Source organism: Aquarana catesbeiana, linkage group LG09, assembly GCF_042186555.1.
Source record: "Aquarana catesbeiana isolate 2022-GZ linkage group LG09, ASM4218655v1, whole genome shotgun sequence".
NCBI classification, from domain to species: domain Eukaryota; kingdom Metazoa; phylum Chordata; class Amphibia; order Anura; family Ranidae; genus Aquarana; species Aquarana catesbeiana.
In genome coordinates this window covers 274,498,278-274,517,109 of record NC_133332.1, presented here as the reverse complement: position 1 = coordinate 274,517,109, position 18,832 = coordinate 274,498,278, and the positions used below count along the sequence as shown (strand labels likewise).

Here is an 18,832-nt window from a genome sequence, read left to right as displayed (position 1 = left end):
TGCAATTAGCCATATGCAAGATTATTATGCTCACTCCTTTGGACTTTGAGTCTGCTGAGGTACTATGTTATGCGTGTGGGTAGCGAAAATTACCTAAATTGGGGTGGTCACTACCTCTGAAATGAGTCTCCTGTAAATAGGCTACGTGCACTTGTGTCATCCATAGGTCCCCCAGAACCCTTGACTGCTTTTTAGGGATATTAAGGCCTTTCACATTCCATGAAATCAACCCTGTCAATTGATGGGGTAGTGGCCTATTACTGGTTGACCCTGAGACAGACATGATGGTGGGATATTTTAGGCACACAAATCTCCGGCAGCACGCTCAGAAGAAAAAAAAAGGGGGGGGGGGGGAATAATTCAATACAAATAAAAACAGTAAGTGATTAAGTCAAGAAAATCACGTCAAAAGTTCTACTAAGATCTAAAAGCTTTAAACAAGCTCTGCATGTGAACAAACTGGCGGAGTGGCCTAAGTGGGGAGTAGGGAAAAATAACGTATTCAATAGCAATAGAGGCTGTGCAGACAGGCAGATAACACTAACCATAGTATTAAATAACATCATAAAAACAAAGCCATACAATGTAAGCTTATAGTAAGTCTATGTAGCAAAGTCCTGGGGCCCCTGAGGCCCAATGGTAACCTCCAGAGTTAGAACAACTGACATCCTTCTGTGTAGAGTGGGTTACAAGGCATGGTGGGTGTAATGCAAGATGAAAGGGTGGGTGCCAGACACTTTTTGAATGCAAAGAGGTTTATTGTCTCTTAAGCAGAACTGGGGAGAGAGGGTTAGGGCCAGGACACCCTTAAGTAGATGAAGTGATAATTAGCAGACTCCAAGACTTCTATAGGTAGACAGCTATACAGGTGAAGGCCTCCAGCCAGACACCACTTCTGTATAGGTAGGACCTCTGTCTCCTATGGCAACAATCTTGTAGCAGTTACTAATGTCAATTGTACTCAACTATTTGCAACACGAACAGTTCTAAGCTTATCCCACAATCACTTACTGTGGGTCTTCACTCAACGAGCTCCCAGTCTTTCTCTAGACTTCTGATCCACTAGCCACTGGATCCCCTGAACTCTTCCACATTTAGCACTAAGTATCTTCCTCAAGTGTCACCCCCGCTTTCATGCTGGGTCACTGGCTTGGCACTCACAGATACTCTTCAAGTGTCACCCCCCTGTTGACACGCTAGATACCTGGCTTGGCACTCACTGATGCTCCGCAAGCATCACCGCTGAGTCCATGGCTTGGCACTTGCTGAAGTTTTCCCACTTCTTCACTCCCCCGCCCCGGCTGGCAAGAAGTCTGCTCTGGTACTGTCCTCAGCTTACTCACAGTGGTCTCTGATAACAAGGTGGATGGTCCTTTAGTGACAACAGTTTTCCCTCTACCTCCGACTACAAGTGATTCCCCGGCCAGCGGAACCGTTACTTCTGGTTGGACTACAAGCCTGCAGTCCCAACCCTACGCTGCTTTCTTGCTTCTGGATAGGCCCTCAGACAGCCTAGCAGCCAGATGTCCCTGGGATAGGCCTCAGGCTTACGGCCTAGCAGCCCAGGGCAGCATAACGCACGTCCACCCAGACAGCCGTCCAGGTGGCACAGAACCCCGATCACCTGACTCCACCCAAATAAATAGGCTCTCCCAGCAGGCCAAGGGCCTTAAAGAAACCCCTGACAATTGGCTGAGACACCCCATTCACTCATAATCTGTCCTTGCTATGCCCTTGTCTTATCCAATGTCACCAGCTACAATGCCACCTAGTGACAGAAGAGAGAAGTGCAGCAATTCCAGAATTAGGGGGAAATCAATTGATCTCCTAACAATTGGCAAAGGCAACCATCGCCTGGCAACTAAATTTGATAGCAGCCCTGCCTAAGCTTCAGGATGCTACTACCTCCCCCTGCCTATGAAAACGATGTCTCGGAGTTTGCAGAAAAAAATATTTGAACTCTCAACCCTGAGAGTGAATGTCCTGGCAAAACTTGGAATGGGTGGGGAAACAGGAAAGGAACAATAACAATACATGTGGTGTACCACATAAAGTAGATATGCATAACATATACATATACATGAGCGAGTGGCAGTTCACACAGATAAATAGCAGACAATATATACTAATTTACGTGTGGCTTACCACCCAAACAATTAAGGGAAAATACAAACAGTAGCCTTATATCCTAACTATCTATCTAATATATACAGTAACGAGGGACATAAAAGGTTAGTATCACTATCCACCTTGAATCACTGTCTCTCCTTGTCCAAGGAAGATGCAATAGATGTAGGAACACCTAAAGGAGAAAAAATCAGACAGCAAAGAAATGCATCTTATCCCTGTGATAACACAGTGCAATATATACATGAATGAATCTTAAGTAAATGGTAACTACCTTCAGCCAAGAGCAGCAAAGCAGTGTAAATACACCCTTATAGTATGCCTAAAATACAGTGATCTCTATGTTTAAATACAAATACAAGTGAAATTGGGCCCCATCCTCATCTGAGGATGCCACGCCTTTTCATAGCTATCTTACAGAGACTTTCTGGCCATTTCCTATCAGATAAATGCACCTGGTGACCAGCATATGAAAAACAATCCTGATACAAATGACAGTCCCATCATTCAATTTGTAAGATGAAAATTTGCTGCTTTGTCACAGCTTATTCTACCTAGCTAACTAAACACCCCAGTGTCTTTGAAGCCCCAAAGTCCACACATGTTTTCCACTTAGGGTAAAAACATTTCTCAGCAGTTTCCCTACTTCTCAGGGACAACTTTAGGGCGGGAGGCATGGCTGCAATCAGGCAACAAGCAGCCAGGTCATGGTGCAAGGGACCGCACTTCTTGACATAGACCCCCTTGCAGTGGTAATCTCAGTTTGTCCGCACAACAGCCGGTGACTGAGAACAAAGTTCCTCATTAATTAAAGAAACAAAGATGCTAAATGTCCGATTAACATGTTACTTTTCCAAGGGAGGCACACTGGCAATTCCAGAGCACTAGCCAGCATGACTCAAGTGGGCACTCCCTGTATTTACCGGCAGCAACAGTTCAACACAGTCTCAGCAATACAGCCAACAGGGATGTCCCCCACTAGCAACACTTTCTGCACAGGAGGTAGAGTGGCTCTCAGCATAGTGTCTTAACTCCACAAAGCACATATTTGTAATCCATAGGGTGTCAGTTAAAAACACACTTTGATAGCATCTTCCAGTAGTATCTGGGATCTGGTAACTTCAAGGTTTCTCCTTTAGCATTTACCGTAGTAATGTAATGTTGAATGTCTTTCTTGTTGGGCCTGCGGATATTCACACTATCTGGGTTAATTTTGCGACCATAGCCCCAGGTTTGCAATACTGAGGTATACCTTTCGGCTATCTTAGGCGACAACTGTTGGAAATCCACCCTCATAGGGATCCGAAGAAAACTCTGCACAGCTTCATCTACCCATTGCGTTTCCTTGTCCTGGATCTCTTCCTCAAGATGGGCCAGTATGTAGGGATACCGATAACTGTACTCCTCAGCCACTTTCTTAATAATTATGCATTGTATTTTAGACAGCCAGGGCAGTGTTTTAGGGTTTCTGTACCCGGTTGGCCACAGGTATCACCTCCCCCACTGGAACACCACTTTCACCCTTTGCAGGCTTACCTGACTCCGGGTCCTTTTCCCCAGTGGTGCTGCCATCAAGGAGAGCAGGTGGGCCCAACCTCGGGCTCGAGGGACAACTGGAGCACTGGGTCCTGGAGCAGCCACAGAAACAAGAGGAGCAGCTTCTTTCACAAGCCGGGTGATAGCAGGTGGACTCTCAAGGTCGCTCCCAGGCGGGACGGCGACATTCTTGTTCCAGTCCGCTTGCAGTATCCACGGAGGTTGGGCTTGGTGAGACTACCTCAAGCAGGGGTTCCCCGCAGTGTCCACAGATGATCCAAGGCCTCAGATGCGTGGCCAAGCCGGAACACTTCCCGCAGATCAGTCCCAAGGCCTCATAGCCTCCAGCCTTATCCTCCTCTGCAGAGCGGGAGCTCCTCCCCCTGCCGAAGGATTGGTGCAGATCTTTTCTGGGAATTTCTCTTGTGGCACACCAAAACTTTAATGGAGTTCATTTTAACCCTTGCAGCACTGGCATAAAATGTCAAAAGACCAGGCTGATATGCTCCCATGAGCAATGAGACCTGCTGGTTCTTCCCCACATTGTTGGAATGCACAAAAACACAGTCTATACGAAGTAAAGATGTTACTTGCCACTTTCCCACAGAGCCAGATGAAATCCCGATGTAGCTGTAACTGGTTGCTATGAGCGGCTGCTGTAGGAATAACACCTTTGCCCCATGTTGGGCGTCAAATGTAGCAAAGTCCCGGGGCCAATGAGGCCCAATGGTGACCCTGTAGCAGTTTGAGACCCCTAGCTGTCACACCCATGGAGGAGAAAAGATTTAAGCACAGACTAGTATAGGACATCAGGCTTCAAAAGAAATGCCGAACCTGATCCACACTGAGGTGGCTGCCCTGCATAGCATTAGCTGAGGGTGTGCTGAGGTACAACTAGCTTAGGTTCATACCACTGTATAACCAGGGAATGGCCAAATTAAAGAATAGCCTCTAACGGAAGGTCGCAGGCATAGGGCAGCCCCCCTAATGAGGAACAATCAGCTCACCCCAAGAGTGAGCCCAGACAATAACCACAGCATCCACCCAGACACCCCCCCTCCATTGGAACTAAAGGGCCCATAGTTCAAATCTCTCCAGTGCCTGGAGAATGCATAACATAGCTACGTTCACTTAAGTCACACAGGCCGTTAGATAAGGTGGAGGAGTCTCTGGTATATATCTGTTGCGGCCCCTATAGCCACATGGATAAGGCATAACTGGGACAAGGGCAATCCCAAAACAGAGCGAGTTATCATTGGATCCCATTTGTCCACAGAGCAAACTGGAGGCTAGGAGACACGGCACCGCCTAGTTGAATAGGCAGGAGACAGTCCAGGACGGGCCGGGATATGGTCTGGTCATTCTGGGAAGTATACAATGGAGGGGACCTTTATGAACAAGAAAGTCAGAAGATTGCAAGTTGCGCCCCCCCAAGTTAGAAACATAATACCTGGGGTCGTCTTGCCCCTCTTGGATATGGAACATTGTGAAGGCCATTATTGGAACCATCTTAGGCACTTACAGTTTCAAAGGAGGGCAGCGAAGTAACAACATGTGAAGGCTGACTGTGTAAAGCATAGTATCAGGCATCATTGCTGATCGGGTCCAAGTGTTGGGTCTGCTGTGCAGACTGGGAGCGGTTTTTCCTCTGGCGCTGCGGTCTCGGTGCCTGCCGATCAGTTGAAATTGGTTTCAATAAAGGAGCCAACCAATTTGGGACTTCCACAGCAGCGACATCCAGAAAAGAGAACAATGCAAGTAGCTGATCCGGGGAGTGAAGAATAAATGGTCTGCCCTCCTTCCGGAATTGAAGGTGGAATGGATGTCCCTAGCTATAAGTAGCATTGGCTATGTGGATAGTTTTCAGAAGGGGGGCGTAGCTGTCTCCTCATTGCAAGGGTAAGGATTGACAGGTCCGGGTAGAGGGTGATAGTGGCTTCATCAAATTCAATGGATTTCTTAGCCCACTCTTTACAGGGTCACCTCTTCTTTAAGAAAAATGGATGCAGCACAGGACGTCCCATGGCTTGGAGTGGTTCTCCCTGGGTCCAGCTGAACTCTATCCAATTGTATAGGGGTGGATAGCTTCCTATTCAGCAAGGTGCTTAGAATTGCCTGGACCGTGTCGCTTCAGGTATACCGCGAATGCAGACATTATTTTGTCTACTGCGATTCACGCCATTGTCAACTTTGAGCCGAAGTTGGATTAGCAATTGAGAATGTGAGGTCTGAGCTTCCTGATGATGGCCCTTCTGATTGGCTGAAATGTGTCAAGGCTTGATTGCGTCACTGCAACATCACGTCCACCTGCGTCACGCCTGGGACCATGCTGAGCCATGAATTGCGGAATTCACTATACGCTGGCTGGAGCGATTCCATACATATGCTACATACACTGGGTGCCAGGTCTCAGGCACCTTAAAATTTTCTTTCCCCATCCTTATCTGAAGAATAACCCATTGAGACGCCCACTACTAAAGATACCGTGAATCCGGAAAGTATTCATAGCGCTTCACTTTTTCCATATTTTGATATGTTACAGCCTTATTCCAAAATGGATTACATTCATTATTTTCCTCAAAATTCTACAAACAATACCTCAAAATGAGAATGTTAAAGAAGTTTGTTTGAAATCTTTGCAAATTTAATAAAAATAAAAAACAAAAAAAAAAATCACATGTACATAAGTATTCACAGCCTTTGCTCAAGGCTTTGTTGAAGCACCTTTAGCACCAATTACAGGTTTTATGAAAGCAGGTTTTCATCAAGGATATCTCTGTACATTGCTGCATTCATCTTTTCCTTGATAATAATATGCATGGTTATATGATTTTTTTTATACAGAGATTTCTTATTTTGTACATATTAATTTGTGGGCACCTTTGAAGAAATTATTGTTTCTTATGATTAATGAGGATCACTCAACACTGTATGGTTTGTAGTTTATTATCAAACAGTGCAACTTTTTCTTTTTTATAAGTGAGAACAAAAGAAAACCTCAGAGGTGGGATTTTCTGGGCAATTAATAAAAAAGTATGAAGAAGTTTTAAATATAAAGGATACAATTTATTCATACAAAAATTCATAAAAATGTAATTCGACAATAGTCACAAACGTGTAGGCAACCATAATACTACATTGACAATGTTGACAGAAATGGCAAGAATCCCACTATATAAATGCTGGTAATCTATGAGTGAGAGTCCATCAGGGACAATTTTTCCATTTCTGTAATGTAGAGCAAAGTATAAATACATATAAATACAATCTATATCATAACATATGCAACAATCTGTTCAAAAAACTTACATGTCAAAAAACATCATCATTGGAAATTCCTCCTTACCAACAATTCCCCAAGAAAGTCTAAAAGGCCTTTCATCATGCAAAGGAACCCAGGGATAAGAATATCCAACAAGGCCATCAAAAACGAAAAAAACCTAAGTACGGATAAGGAACCTGCAGCACAAAAAAAAAAATACATATATTAGAAACCAAAACATAAAGTATCCAAAATACCAATAAGTGTATATCTAAAAGAAGCACATCACAGAATGCCAAACCTGGGTGAGCATGGGGAGACCTCAAACCGTCCCCCAGAGACCCGAGAGATGGAAGAGGTAAACACTCCCCACCCTCCAAACACAGGCATGGATAGCGGTGCAGGCAAGGTTGGAAAAATATGATTAAAAAGGTTCAATTACACTTACGATGTCATATGGTCCAAAGGGAGCTCAAAGAAATGATGGCCCCAAAGGGGATGATCCAACCCATATATGGGACAAAAAATTATTTGGAAATATGTGTTCACAATTCCCAAGGTGAAAGAATAGAAGAATTCACCTAGGGGTGAGTGAGTACAAAAATGAAATGAATAATTGAACAAAAAACCTAATTAAATGTATATATAAAAAAAAAACATATATTCGTTTTTGACGCCCTTGTTGGATATTCTTATCCCTGGGTTTCTTTGCATGATGAAAGGCCTTTTAGACTTTCTTGGGGAATTGTTGGTATGGAGGAATTTCCAAGGATGATGTTTTTTGACATGTAAGTTTTTTGAACAGATTGTTGCATATGTTATGATATAGATTGTATTTATATGTATGTATACTTTGCTCTACATTACAGAAATGGAAAAATTGTCCCTAATGGACTCTCACTCATGGATTACCAGCATTTATGTAGTGGGATTCTTGCCATTTCTGTCAACATTGTCAATGTAGTATTATGGTTGCCTACACATTTGTGACTATTGTCGAATTACGTTTTTATGATTTTTTGTATGAATAAATTGTATCTTTTATATTTAAAATTTCTTCATACTTTTTTATTAATTGCCCAGAAAATCCCACCTCTGAGGTTTTCTCTTGTTTTCACATTTAAGGGATGTTGGCAATAGTACACGCAACCTTTGGGAGTCAATTTCTTTTCTTTTTCTTTTTTATATATTTTTGGTGTTTTATCCTGTATTCAGGGTTGGGAAAAGTGCAGCAGTCTGATTGGATTTTATCTAGTGTGAGGTTTTACATTTTTGGTTATCAAGGATGTTGTCTGAACCTGTCCAGGAAGGAAACTTTGAATGTACAATCCCGCCTCAAAAGAACTTCCTAGGAGCCACAAGTTCCAAGACATTCTTGAGTTTCCTCAAAGAGGGATATGAGAATGACCCATCCTCCTAAGGACATTAACCTTGAGTATAAGAACGGCTTTTGGACTAATGATCAGAACAATCAAACTTTGGAGCAGTACCGTCAATGTTTTGTCAGTTATCTTAAGGATGGCTGGGTGGACTATCTTTCTATGGCAGAGTTTGCTTACAACAATTCTAAACAGTTCCACTTCTTTTTTTTTCCTTTTTTTTCATAAACACCAGGTATCATCCACTTTTTATTCCTGATCTCCTTATTGAAACTTCAATTCTTGCTGTTACCAACAGAATAACTACTGTACATTACAGGAGATTCAGGAGAAATTGATTAAGTTATAGGGAAGGTGCCCAAGGGCCGTGCCCTCAAAAGCTTGCCAGTATCCAATCACCTGAAGGTATGGGCTTATACCATGGTGTATGAATAAGTTGCCTAGGCCCTGTACAGTACTTCAAGATATGTAATTCAAAAGTCCTCTCTTTTATTCACCTGCAATGTGACTTTGACCTTGCTAGGAAAATTGAGTAGTCAATTCTCCAGCACAACCCCTCCTTTTTTGCATTTTCATTGCCCTTTCCTCTTCTGGGAGTACCCCCGAGCTAGCCTAGGTCCTGCACCCTCTCTTCTCTTTCTTACATAACCCTTAATATACAGTATCTTCTGGGGGGAATCGTAAAGGAATTTTGGTTGCCTAAACCAGAGAGCCTTTTACAGGTAAATAACATACATAACATATGTTAAATGCACAAATCTATAATTATAGTGTCTCTTTGTGGTGGGGCAAGAACAAATGTAAATTATTCTGGGTGTCTGGTTTTGGTCAACATTTAATCTGTATGTAAACATCCTCACAGAATTGTTTTGTCTTCATTATACATGTACAATCTAATCGCCAAATGATCTTTCTAGTAGAAGAGGGACCTACAAATATTACCACTGATTTAAATGGTGATATTTTATATCTGCCTACACTTCTACTTTTAATGTCTGTTTACAGGTATGATAAGGATATGAATTCTGTAGTAAGTAAGGACGGCTTTGAAATCCTTACAAATGGGAGTATGAAAATCTCAGATGTGCATATTGAAGATGAAGGAATGTACTATTGCACCGCAGCAAACAGCAAAGGCAACATGACCATCTCTGCATACATAGATGTCAGAAGTAAGTTTTTACCAAAAATAGCCTATGATGCTTCAAGATTACATGAAGATAGATAACATTTTAGGAGTTGTTTTTCATTTTCTTAAAGCTGAACTCCGGGCAAACTCTTGCATATAAAGATCAAATACCGTATTTGAGATCTGGTTTACATGACAAGGGATTTGTCCATTCAGTCCTGAGATGGGCCTGATCTTTCTCTGCTGCAGTTTTACATTCACTTACAGGGTTCCTCTGTATCCATCCATTCCTGAGATTTATGCAGTTCCGCCAAAGACAATATACATGTGTATCAGATCTGTAAGAACTCACAGAAATTGGAGATTTAAAAGAAAGAGAAAACTGTAGCAGAGAGTAATTTAGGTGTTTGCTGTCTCCTGTGAGGCTATAGCAACTATTGTAATAATTGGAAAATATATAGCTATCTCCACGTAGTTTACGGTTAGAAGCTTTTGAGTACAACTAACAGTAAAGCATGTAATAAACAATACAAAAAGAAAAATTAATATTATAAATATATGTGAATGTATATAAAATCAAAAGGTTGTATAAAATATACAGAAGTATCACAATTGTTTATGCTTAGAATTAAATTATTTTGTGAATGTTAAATCCCAACTCCAGGCAAAAAAAGTTTCCCTATGCACAGGGGCTGTGCTCGCACTGCACGGGCTTAAATGGACACAAACACAACAAACTTCCTGCTAAAGCTCTGTGTGAATAAGGTATTGGAGCTCATTCACATGGGTGCTGTGGCCTGTACAGTGTAAATCAGTGGTTTGTTTATGTGGCTGGGGTTGTGTGCAGACAGTCTACCCTAAAGTGATGCAGCAGGGGTATGAACACAGCCACAGGTCTTAATTTGACAAGTGTGTGGGTGCAGGTGTACTGCCTCGAAGAAAGACAGTGTGCATGCAGAATCATTTACCCATGCCTGCACACCTGCCAAATTAGGACCTATGACTGTGTTCGTATAGCCGCTGCTTCCCCTTAGTGTAACAGGTGGCTACAGCTGCAGGAACAATCCATCAATTTACATGGCCAGAGTACCTGTGTGAAGGGCAGCAATCAGAAATTGTGGGTCCCTTACACGTCTTTAGGCCTGCCCCCCCCCGAGCCTGACCACCAACAAGTCCTTCAGTGCCTCAGTCTCCCTCACACCTGTACGCTCTCAGCCCCCCTCACACCTGACAATCTCAGCCCCCCTCACACCTGTACACTCTCAGCTCCCCTTACACCTGTATGCTTTCAGCCCCCCTCACACATGTACACTCTCAGCCCCCCTCACACATGTACGCTCTCAGCCCCCCTCACACATTTACACTCTCAGCCCCCCTCACACCGACATGCTCTCAGCCCCCCTCACACCTGTATGCTCTTAGCCCCCCTCACAACTGTACGCTCTCAGCCACCCTCACATTGTACGCTCTCAGCCACCCTCACACCTGTACGCTCTCAGCCCCCCTCACACCTGTACGCTCTCAGCCCCCCTCACACCTCTCAGCACCCTCAAACAGTTTACTATGCTTCAGTGATGAATGGACACATGATCTATCAGTACCGATCGCTCACTGTGCTCATACAGAAAAGGAAAGGGCCAGTTAATTATATATTTACCAGCCCCTTCTCTGCTTTTCATAAAATCCCCCTGAATGCCCACGTCAGCTGCTGGCAGCACTGCAGCACACAGGGGGCCCGGACAGCAGGGGGATAACGGTGGAGGAAAAAAGTGGAGTAGAAGCTGGCAGCGCTCCAGGGGGAAGCACAAGAGGATCGGTGTCTGCAATAAGCCAGTACAGCTGGCCCTCCTGTTCGGCAGGTGCCTGGGCCCCCCTTTTGAACTCATTTTGAACAGGAGGGCCGGCTGTACTGCTTTATCAGCAACCCTGCCTTCGATTCTCCTAGACTGGTCCATCACCCCTGCGTTTCAGCAGTCTTGAGCTGTGGACTGTCCCCGATCCCAGAGCAGGCTCCATACACTAGGAACAGTCCACTGCTGGACCTGGGGGAGCGCCATTTTCCAGGGGAAAGAAGAAGTATTGGGGAGTATAAGCTTTCACCTCACCCCTAGACAAAACAAGCAGTTGACATGTGCAGTGCGTGCACAGCCCTCTGCATGGAAAAACTTTTTTTTTGCCTGGAGTTGGGCTTTAAAATACATAGATAAAAATATAAATTTGACTTGGCTGGACAAGACCTTCCTCCATCTAAAACATTTCCCGATCCTCTCTCCCTATTCTGAGGACCTCATTGAGAACTACACCACAGTATCGGCTATGGATATACAGTGGGGATGAAAGTATTAAGACCCCCTTAAATTTTTCACTCTTTATTATATTACAGCCATTTGCTAAAATCATTTAAGTTCATTTTTTTCCTCATTAATGTACACACAGCACCCCATATTGACAGAAAAACACCAAATTGTTGACATTTTTGCATATTTATTAAAAAAGAAAAACTGAAATATCACATGGTCCTAAGTATTCAGACCCTTTGCTCAGTATTAAGTAGAAGCACCCTTTTGATCTAATACAGCCATGAGTCTATTTGGGAAAGATGCAACAAGTTTTTCACACCTGGATTTGGGGATCCTCTGCCATTCCTCCTTGCAGATCCTCTCCATTTTTGTCAGGTTGGATGGTAAACATTGGTGGACAACCATTTTTAGGTCTCTCCAGAGATGCTCAATTGGATTTAAGTCAGGGCTCTGGCCATTCAAGAACAGTCACGGAGTTGTTGTGAAGCCACTCCTTCGTTATTTTAGCTGTGTGCTTAGGGTCATTGTCTTGTTGGAAGGTAAACCTTCGGCCCAGTCTGAGGTCCTGAGCACTCTGGAGAAGGTTTTCATCCAGGATATCCCTGTACTTGGCCGCATTCATCTTTCCCTCGATTGCAACCAGTCGTCCTGACCCTGCAGCTGAAAAACACCCCCACAGCATGATGCTGCCACCACCATGCTTCACTGTTGGGACTGTATTGGACAGGTGTTGAGCAGTGCCTGGTTTTCTCCACATATACCGCTTAGAATTAAGGCCAAAAAGTTCTATCTTGGTCTCATCAGACCAGAGAATCTTATTTCTCACCATCTTGGAGTTCTTCAGGTGTTTTTTAGCAAACTCCATGAGGGCTTTCACGTGTCTTGCACTGAGGAGAGGCTTCCGTCGGGCCACTCTGCCATAAAGCCCCGACTGGTGGAGGGCTGCAGTGATGGTTGAATTTCTACAACTTTCTCCCATCTCCCGACTACATCTCTGGAGCTCAGCCACAGTGATCTTTGGGTTCTTCTTTACCTCTCTCACCAAGGCTGTTCTCCCCCGATAGCTCAGTTTGGCCGGACGGCTAGCTCTAGAAAGGGTTCTGGTCGCCCCAAACGTCTTCCATTTAAGGATTATGGAGGCCACTGTGCTCTTAGGAACCTTAAGTGCAGCAGAATTTTTTTGTAACCTTGGCCAGATCTGTGCCTTGCCACAATTCTGTCTCTGAGCTCTTCAGGAAGTTCCTTTGACCTCATGATTCTCATTTGCTCTGATATGCACTGTGAGCTGTAAGGTCTTATATGGACAGGTGTATGGCTTTCCTAATCAAGTCCAATCAGTATAATCAAACACAGTTGGACTCAAATGAAGGTGTAGAACCATCTCACGGATGATCAGAAGAAATAGACAGCATCTGAGTTAAATATATGATTGTCACAGGAAAGGGTCTGAATACTTAGGACCATGTGATATTTCAGTTTTTCTTTTTTAATAAATCTGCAAAAATGTCAACAATTCTGTGTATTTCTGTCAATATGGGGTGCTGTGTGTACATTAATGAGGAAAAAAATGAACTTAAATGATTTTAGCAAATGGCTTCAATATAACAAAGAGTGAAAAATTTAAGGGGTTCTGAATACTTTCCGTTCCCACTGTATCTCAAGTTTTATTTGCAAGACAGTTTTGTCTTTGGAAGAGGCTGCTTCTCCTTCCTCAGATGCCCCAAACATGAGACTGGACTCACTCCTTTTACTCTTTTGCTGGTGCACCGCATAGGCCATCTTGATATTGGCTCTACCTTCTTTATCTGTTTGCATTTAAAAACAAACAGATGCACACTCACTTGTAAAGGCTTCCAGCGCACCTTACTATATTACGCCTAGTCCAGCAGACCATGTAATACCATCAGTGCTTCCTGCCGATGTGGTAACAGTGTATTCCAATGCATTTTGTGTCGTCATCAAGCCCCTCTCCTCCTAGGGAATGCTTCCTAGGAGGCTCTATGTGTGTCTCCCCCTCATGATGTTGAGCCAGGCTTTCAGCTGACATCATTGACACAAGGCCACAGCATGTCCTCCCGGTGAGCGATCAGCATAATACAGTACATAGCCCAGGCAGAATTGGCAGAGCCTTGAAAAAATAACCCCCCTGCACCTTCTTTTTTTTTTTTTTTTTTTTTCTTTTGTGCATATCGCATAATGTACTGCCTGGTATAACAAACTATATTGTTGCATACTAATTTGCATAAAATGGCTTGCATAAGTGTTCACCAACCAGTCATAGTTTCATATCCTCTACATGCCCCCGATCCTAATTTTTGTGCATACACTCTCTAATACCCTTTATTGCATTATATTGCCTCATTTATATTACATAGTTACATAGTTGGTAAGGTTGAATAAAGACAACAGTCCATCCAGTTCAACCTGTGTATTTGTGTGTGTGTAAAAATCATTTCCCATATCCCCTTATATTGTTTTTGCTAAGATGTTCATGCAAGAGTCTTTTAAAACCATCCATAATTCCAGCTAACACCACCTATTGTGGAAGGGAGTTCCACATCCGTACCACCCTGACAGTGAAAAACCCCCTATGCAGCTTAAGGTTAAACTGCTTCTCTTCCAGTCTTATCATGTGGCCCTGTGTCCTCTTATACTCCCTGGGACTGAAAAGTTTAATTGTTACGCTGGGATCACCGTTGAGATATTTGTATATTGCTATCATATCTCCTCTCAAACGTCTCTTATCCAGGGAGAATACATTTAGTGCTTGTAGTTGTTCGTCTTAATTAAGGACCTCCAGTCCCCATATTAATTTACTTGCCCTTCTCTGGACTCCCTCCAGGTCCATTACATCCCTTCTGAGGATATGTCACCAGAACTTGACGGAATACTCCAGATGAGGCCGAACCAAAGTTTTATAAAGTGGCAGAATAATTGTTTTATCTCTGGAGTAAATTCCCTTTTTAATGCATGCTAATAATTTGGTAGCCGCAGCTTGACACTGCATGCTATTGCTCAGTCTGTCTTCTACTAGGACCCCTAGATCCTTCTCCATCCTGAATTCCCGTAGGGGTTCTCCCCCTAATGAGTAACTGTAGTTTATATTTTTACCCCCAAGTGCATTACCTTACATTTTTCAATGTTAAACTTCATTTGCCATGCATTAGCCCACTCCATTAATTTATTCAGGTCCTCTTGTAGAGTTTCTGTATCCTGCTATGTTGTTATTGCCCTGCATATTTTTGTGTCATCAGCAAACGCTGAGATTGAGCTATTTATCCCACCCTCTATATCATTTATAAAAAATTAAACAGAATAGAATTGTACAGGGACCTTACCCCAATTGTATGGGGACCTTACCCCAACCCAAATGTGAGAAAGGCCAAGATCTTGGCTAAAGTTGTGAAGAGTCTTTGCCGGAATTTTGGGGTACAGCGATCCAAGAATCAATTGAGGAAACGCTGGTCAGGCCTGAAATTGAGGGAGCATGATCAGTACAGAAGAATCAAGAGAGTTCTTCAAAAAAGTAAGTAGTTGTCATGTGTTTTTCTTTACTGTTTTACAGTTTAAAATGGCAACTTTCATGTTCATGGGCACAGTAATCGGTCATAGGAAACATCGTTCGTTCACCCGCTTATAAGATGTTTTGGGCAGATGCAGGTTAACTGCATTTGTTCAGGCCTATTTGTATTAAAAGAAGTGTGTTGTCTAGATGGGTTTGTACTAGAATGAAATGCAAACTTGATTCAGTGTAAGGAGAGAACACTCAGCAGCTGTTTACACATCGGGACGCAGGAGCACTAGTGTGGGACACCAGAACAGACTTTTTAGGGTGTCCCACACAGGTGCTCCAGTGGATACTAGGGGTGTCTCCATGTATGATACTTTAACAAAAAAGGGAAGTATTCCAGCTTTAGAAAGGAAATACAAATTTCTTCAGCTTGGAACTCTGCCAAAACAGACAATGTTTCATATTCCTATTTCTGTCCCCAAATATCTGTGTGCTAAGTATACCTTTTTTTTTTATTCACATAGGGGAGAAAAGACTCGGGACATCTGAGGGCACCACGAACCCCACACCTCCTAAAGAAGGGGAAATCCCCAAACCACAAGCAGAGAATGGGAAGGGAGAGGTTTATGAAGTGGGTGCAAAATTGTCACCACAACAGGTGAGTGTCTGAGACCACAGCTTCAGGTAAGAGATGTATGCCTGCATATTTATAATACATGGTTTGTTTTTTTTTTTAGATCATGTGGATGTTGTGGAAGAAGAATCTCATTTCACCAGTGAAAGTGCCCAGATCCTCATCAGGGAGATAATGGTGATCTGTGATGTGATGTAAATCGTGATTTAGAAAAGATAAAGGAAAACATCAATGATGTTCAACAAAAAATTGAAGAACATCATTGATGTTTTAGGCAGAATATAAAACACACAAAAAATATACCGTTTTATTGTGTATTTTTGCTTTTAAAAACAAGTTTTAAAGTATTTTAAAAGCCAAATTTTGAAGATGCACACGGGTGTGTCAACATGTGCTATCTGCCATCACGGAATTATTATTATTATACAGGATTTATATAGCACCAACAGTTTACGCAGCGCTTTACAACATTAGGGAGGACAGTACAAGTACAATACAATTCAGTACAGGAGGAATCAGAGGGCCCTGCTCATTAGAGCTTACAATCTAGGAGGGAGGGTCAAGTTATACAAAAGGGTAATAGCTGTGGGGGATGAGCTAATGGAGAAAATAATGCAGTTGGAGGCAGGATAGGCTTTTCTGAAGAGGAAAGTTTTCAGGGATTGCCTAAATGTGGATACATTTGGAGACAGTCTGACAGATTGGGGTAGGGAATTCCAGAGGATGGGCGAGGCACGGGAGAAGTCCTGGAGGCGGATATGGGAGGAGGTGATGAGGGAGCTAGAGAGCAGGAGGTCCTGGGAGGAACAGAGAGGGCGATTAGGTTGGTATTTTGAGACTAGGCTAGTGATGTACCTGGGGGCAGTGTTGTGGATGGCTTTGTAACTTATTGTTAGTATTTTGAATTTAATTCGTTGGGCGAGTGGCAGCCAATGGAGGGATTGGCAGAGGGGGGTAGCAGACACTGAGCGGTTTGTAAGGTGGATGAGTCTGACAGCAGCATTCATGATGGACTGAAGGGGGGTTAGTCTATTTAAAGGTAAGCCAATGAGGAGGGAGTTGCAGTAGTCGAAGCGAGAGATAACCAGGGAGTGAATCAGGAGCTTTGTGGTTTCATTGGTTAGAAAGGGATGTAGTTTGGAGTTGTTGCGAAGGTTGAGGCGGCAAGCTTTGGAAAGTGATTGGATGTGGGTCTGAAAGGAGAGTTCAAAATCCAGGATAACACCTAGTACCCTGACATGTGGGGACGGGTGGGTGGTTGTGCCATTGCTCTTGACAGACAAGTCAGGGGAAGAGGCATGTGAGGGAGGAAATATTATAAGCTCGTTGTTGGACAAGTTGAGTTTGAGGAAGTGGTGTGACATCCATACAGAAATGTTGGTTAGTAAGTTAGTGATGCGTGAGGAGACTGATGGAGTGAGTTGAGGGGTGGAGAGATAGTTTTGTGTGTCGTCAGCGTAGAAATGATATTGAAATCCGTGAGAGGCTATCAGCTGACCCAGGGAAGAGGTGTAGATTGAAAATAAAAGAGGTCCAAGAACAGAACCTTGGGGGACCCCGACAGAGAAGGGAAGAGGAGTGGAGGAAGTAGAATTGTAAGTGACACTGAAGGTTCGTTGGGATAGGTAGGATGAGAGCCACTGAAGAGCACAGTCACGGAGACCGAGGGAGTAAAGTTTTTTGAGGAGGAGGGGGTGGTCAACCGTGTCAAAGGCAGCTGAAAGATCCAGAAGTAGGAGTACAGAATAGTGTCCGTTGGTTTTTGCAGTTAGTAGGTCATTTGTGAGTTTTAAAAGAGATTGAAGGGGATCAAGAAGGTTGTTTTTAATGAGGTGGTCACTCAGTTGGTTGTAAACCAGGCGTTCAAGGAGTTTAGAGGAAAAGGGGAGCAAGGAGATAGGGCGTAGGTTGTTAAGATTGGTAGGGTCCAAGGACGGCTTTTTAAGTATGGGGGGTGACCAGTGCATGTTTTAGAGCATTGGGGAAGACGCCAGAGGTGAGGGAGAGATTGAAGATGTGGGTTAGAGAGTGTAGGATGGAGTCAGAGGGCGACCGTAGCATATGAGAGGGAATAGGGTCCAGGGGACAGGTGGTTAGGTCGGCGATAGAAAGGAGTTTAGCAACTTCGTCTGTAGTAGCAGATTTGAATAGGGGGAGTGTCAGTTGTACCTGTTGACATGGGGTCTTAGCTGGGGGAGATACCTGTAGAGCGGAGATTTCATCGCGGATTGTATCAATCTTGTTTTTGAATAACAAGGAATATCAAGGTACGCGTTTTGTGGGTGCAACCCCTTCCTCGCAACTGAAGTAGGTGAGAGGAAGGGGTTGCACCCCCAAAACACGTGCATTGATCCCCCATGATGGGAGCTAGCACATGTTGACAGAAGGGGTCCAAGAACAGAGCCTTGGGGGACCCCCACAGAAAGGGGCAATGGAGAGGAGGAGACAGAATTGTAGGTGACACTGAAGGAGCGCTGTGATTAAAATAGGCAGAGAACCAGGATAGAGCAGAATCTCGGAGGCCAAGGGAATGTAGTTTATTGAGAAGGAGCGGGTGGTCAACAGTATCAAAGGCTGCAGAGAGGTCAAGTAGTAGGAGTATGGAGTACTGGCTGTTGGTTTTAGCAGTTAATAAATCGTTAGTGAGTTTTAGTAAGGCAGTTTCTGCCATAGGTTAGAAGAAGAGGGTGACCATAGTAGTTGTGAGGGAACAGGATCCAGGGGACAATTGGTTAAGTGGGCAGCTGAGAAAAGTTTTGTAACCTCTTCAGTAATAGCCAATTCAAAAGAGGAGAGTGTAAAATGTGCTGTTAGGCAAGGTATGTTGGGCAGGGAAGATGTACGCACAGTAGAGGTATCCTCACGAATTGCATCAATCTTGTCTTTGAAGTGATTGGCAATCTCTTGGGCAGTGAGTGAGTTAGTGGGTAGAGGGGATGGGGGACGAAGCAGAG

General features: G+C 43.6%; 1 protein-coding gene across 3 annotated transcripts in view; it reads left to right on the top strand.

The window, feature by feature from the left end:
- L1CAM (L1 cell adhesion molecule) overlaps positions 1-18,832 on the top strand; it is a 1,396,060-nt gene that overhangs the window by 855,704 nt on the left and 521,524 nt on the right. For all 3 annotated transcript variants that reach the window (XM_073600356.1, XM_073600355.1, XM_073600354.1), the window contains one exon: positions 9,310-9,476. In XM_073600356.1, coding sequence (XP_073456457.1) covers positions 9,310-9,476 — 167 coding nt within the window. The remainder of the gene's footprint in view (positions 1-9,309; positions 9,477-18,832) is intronic.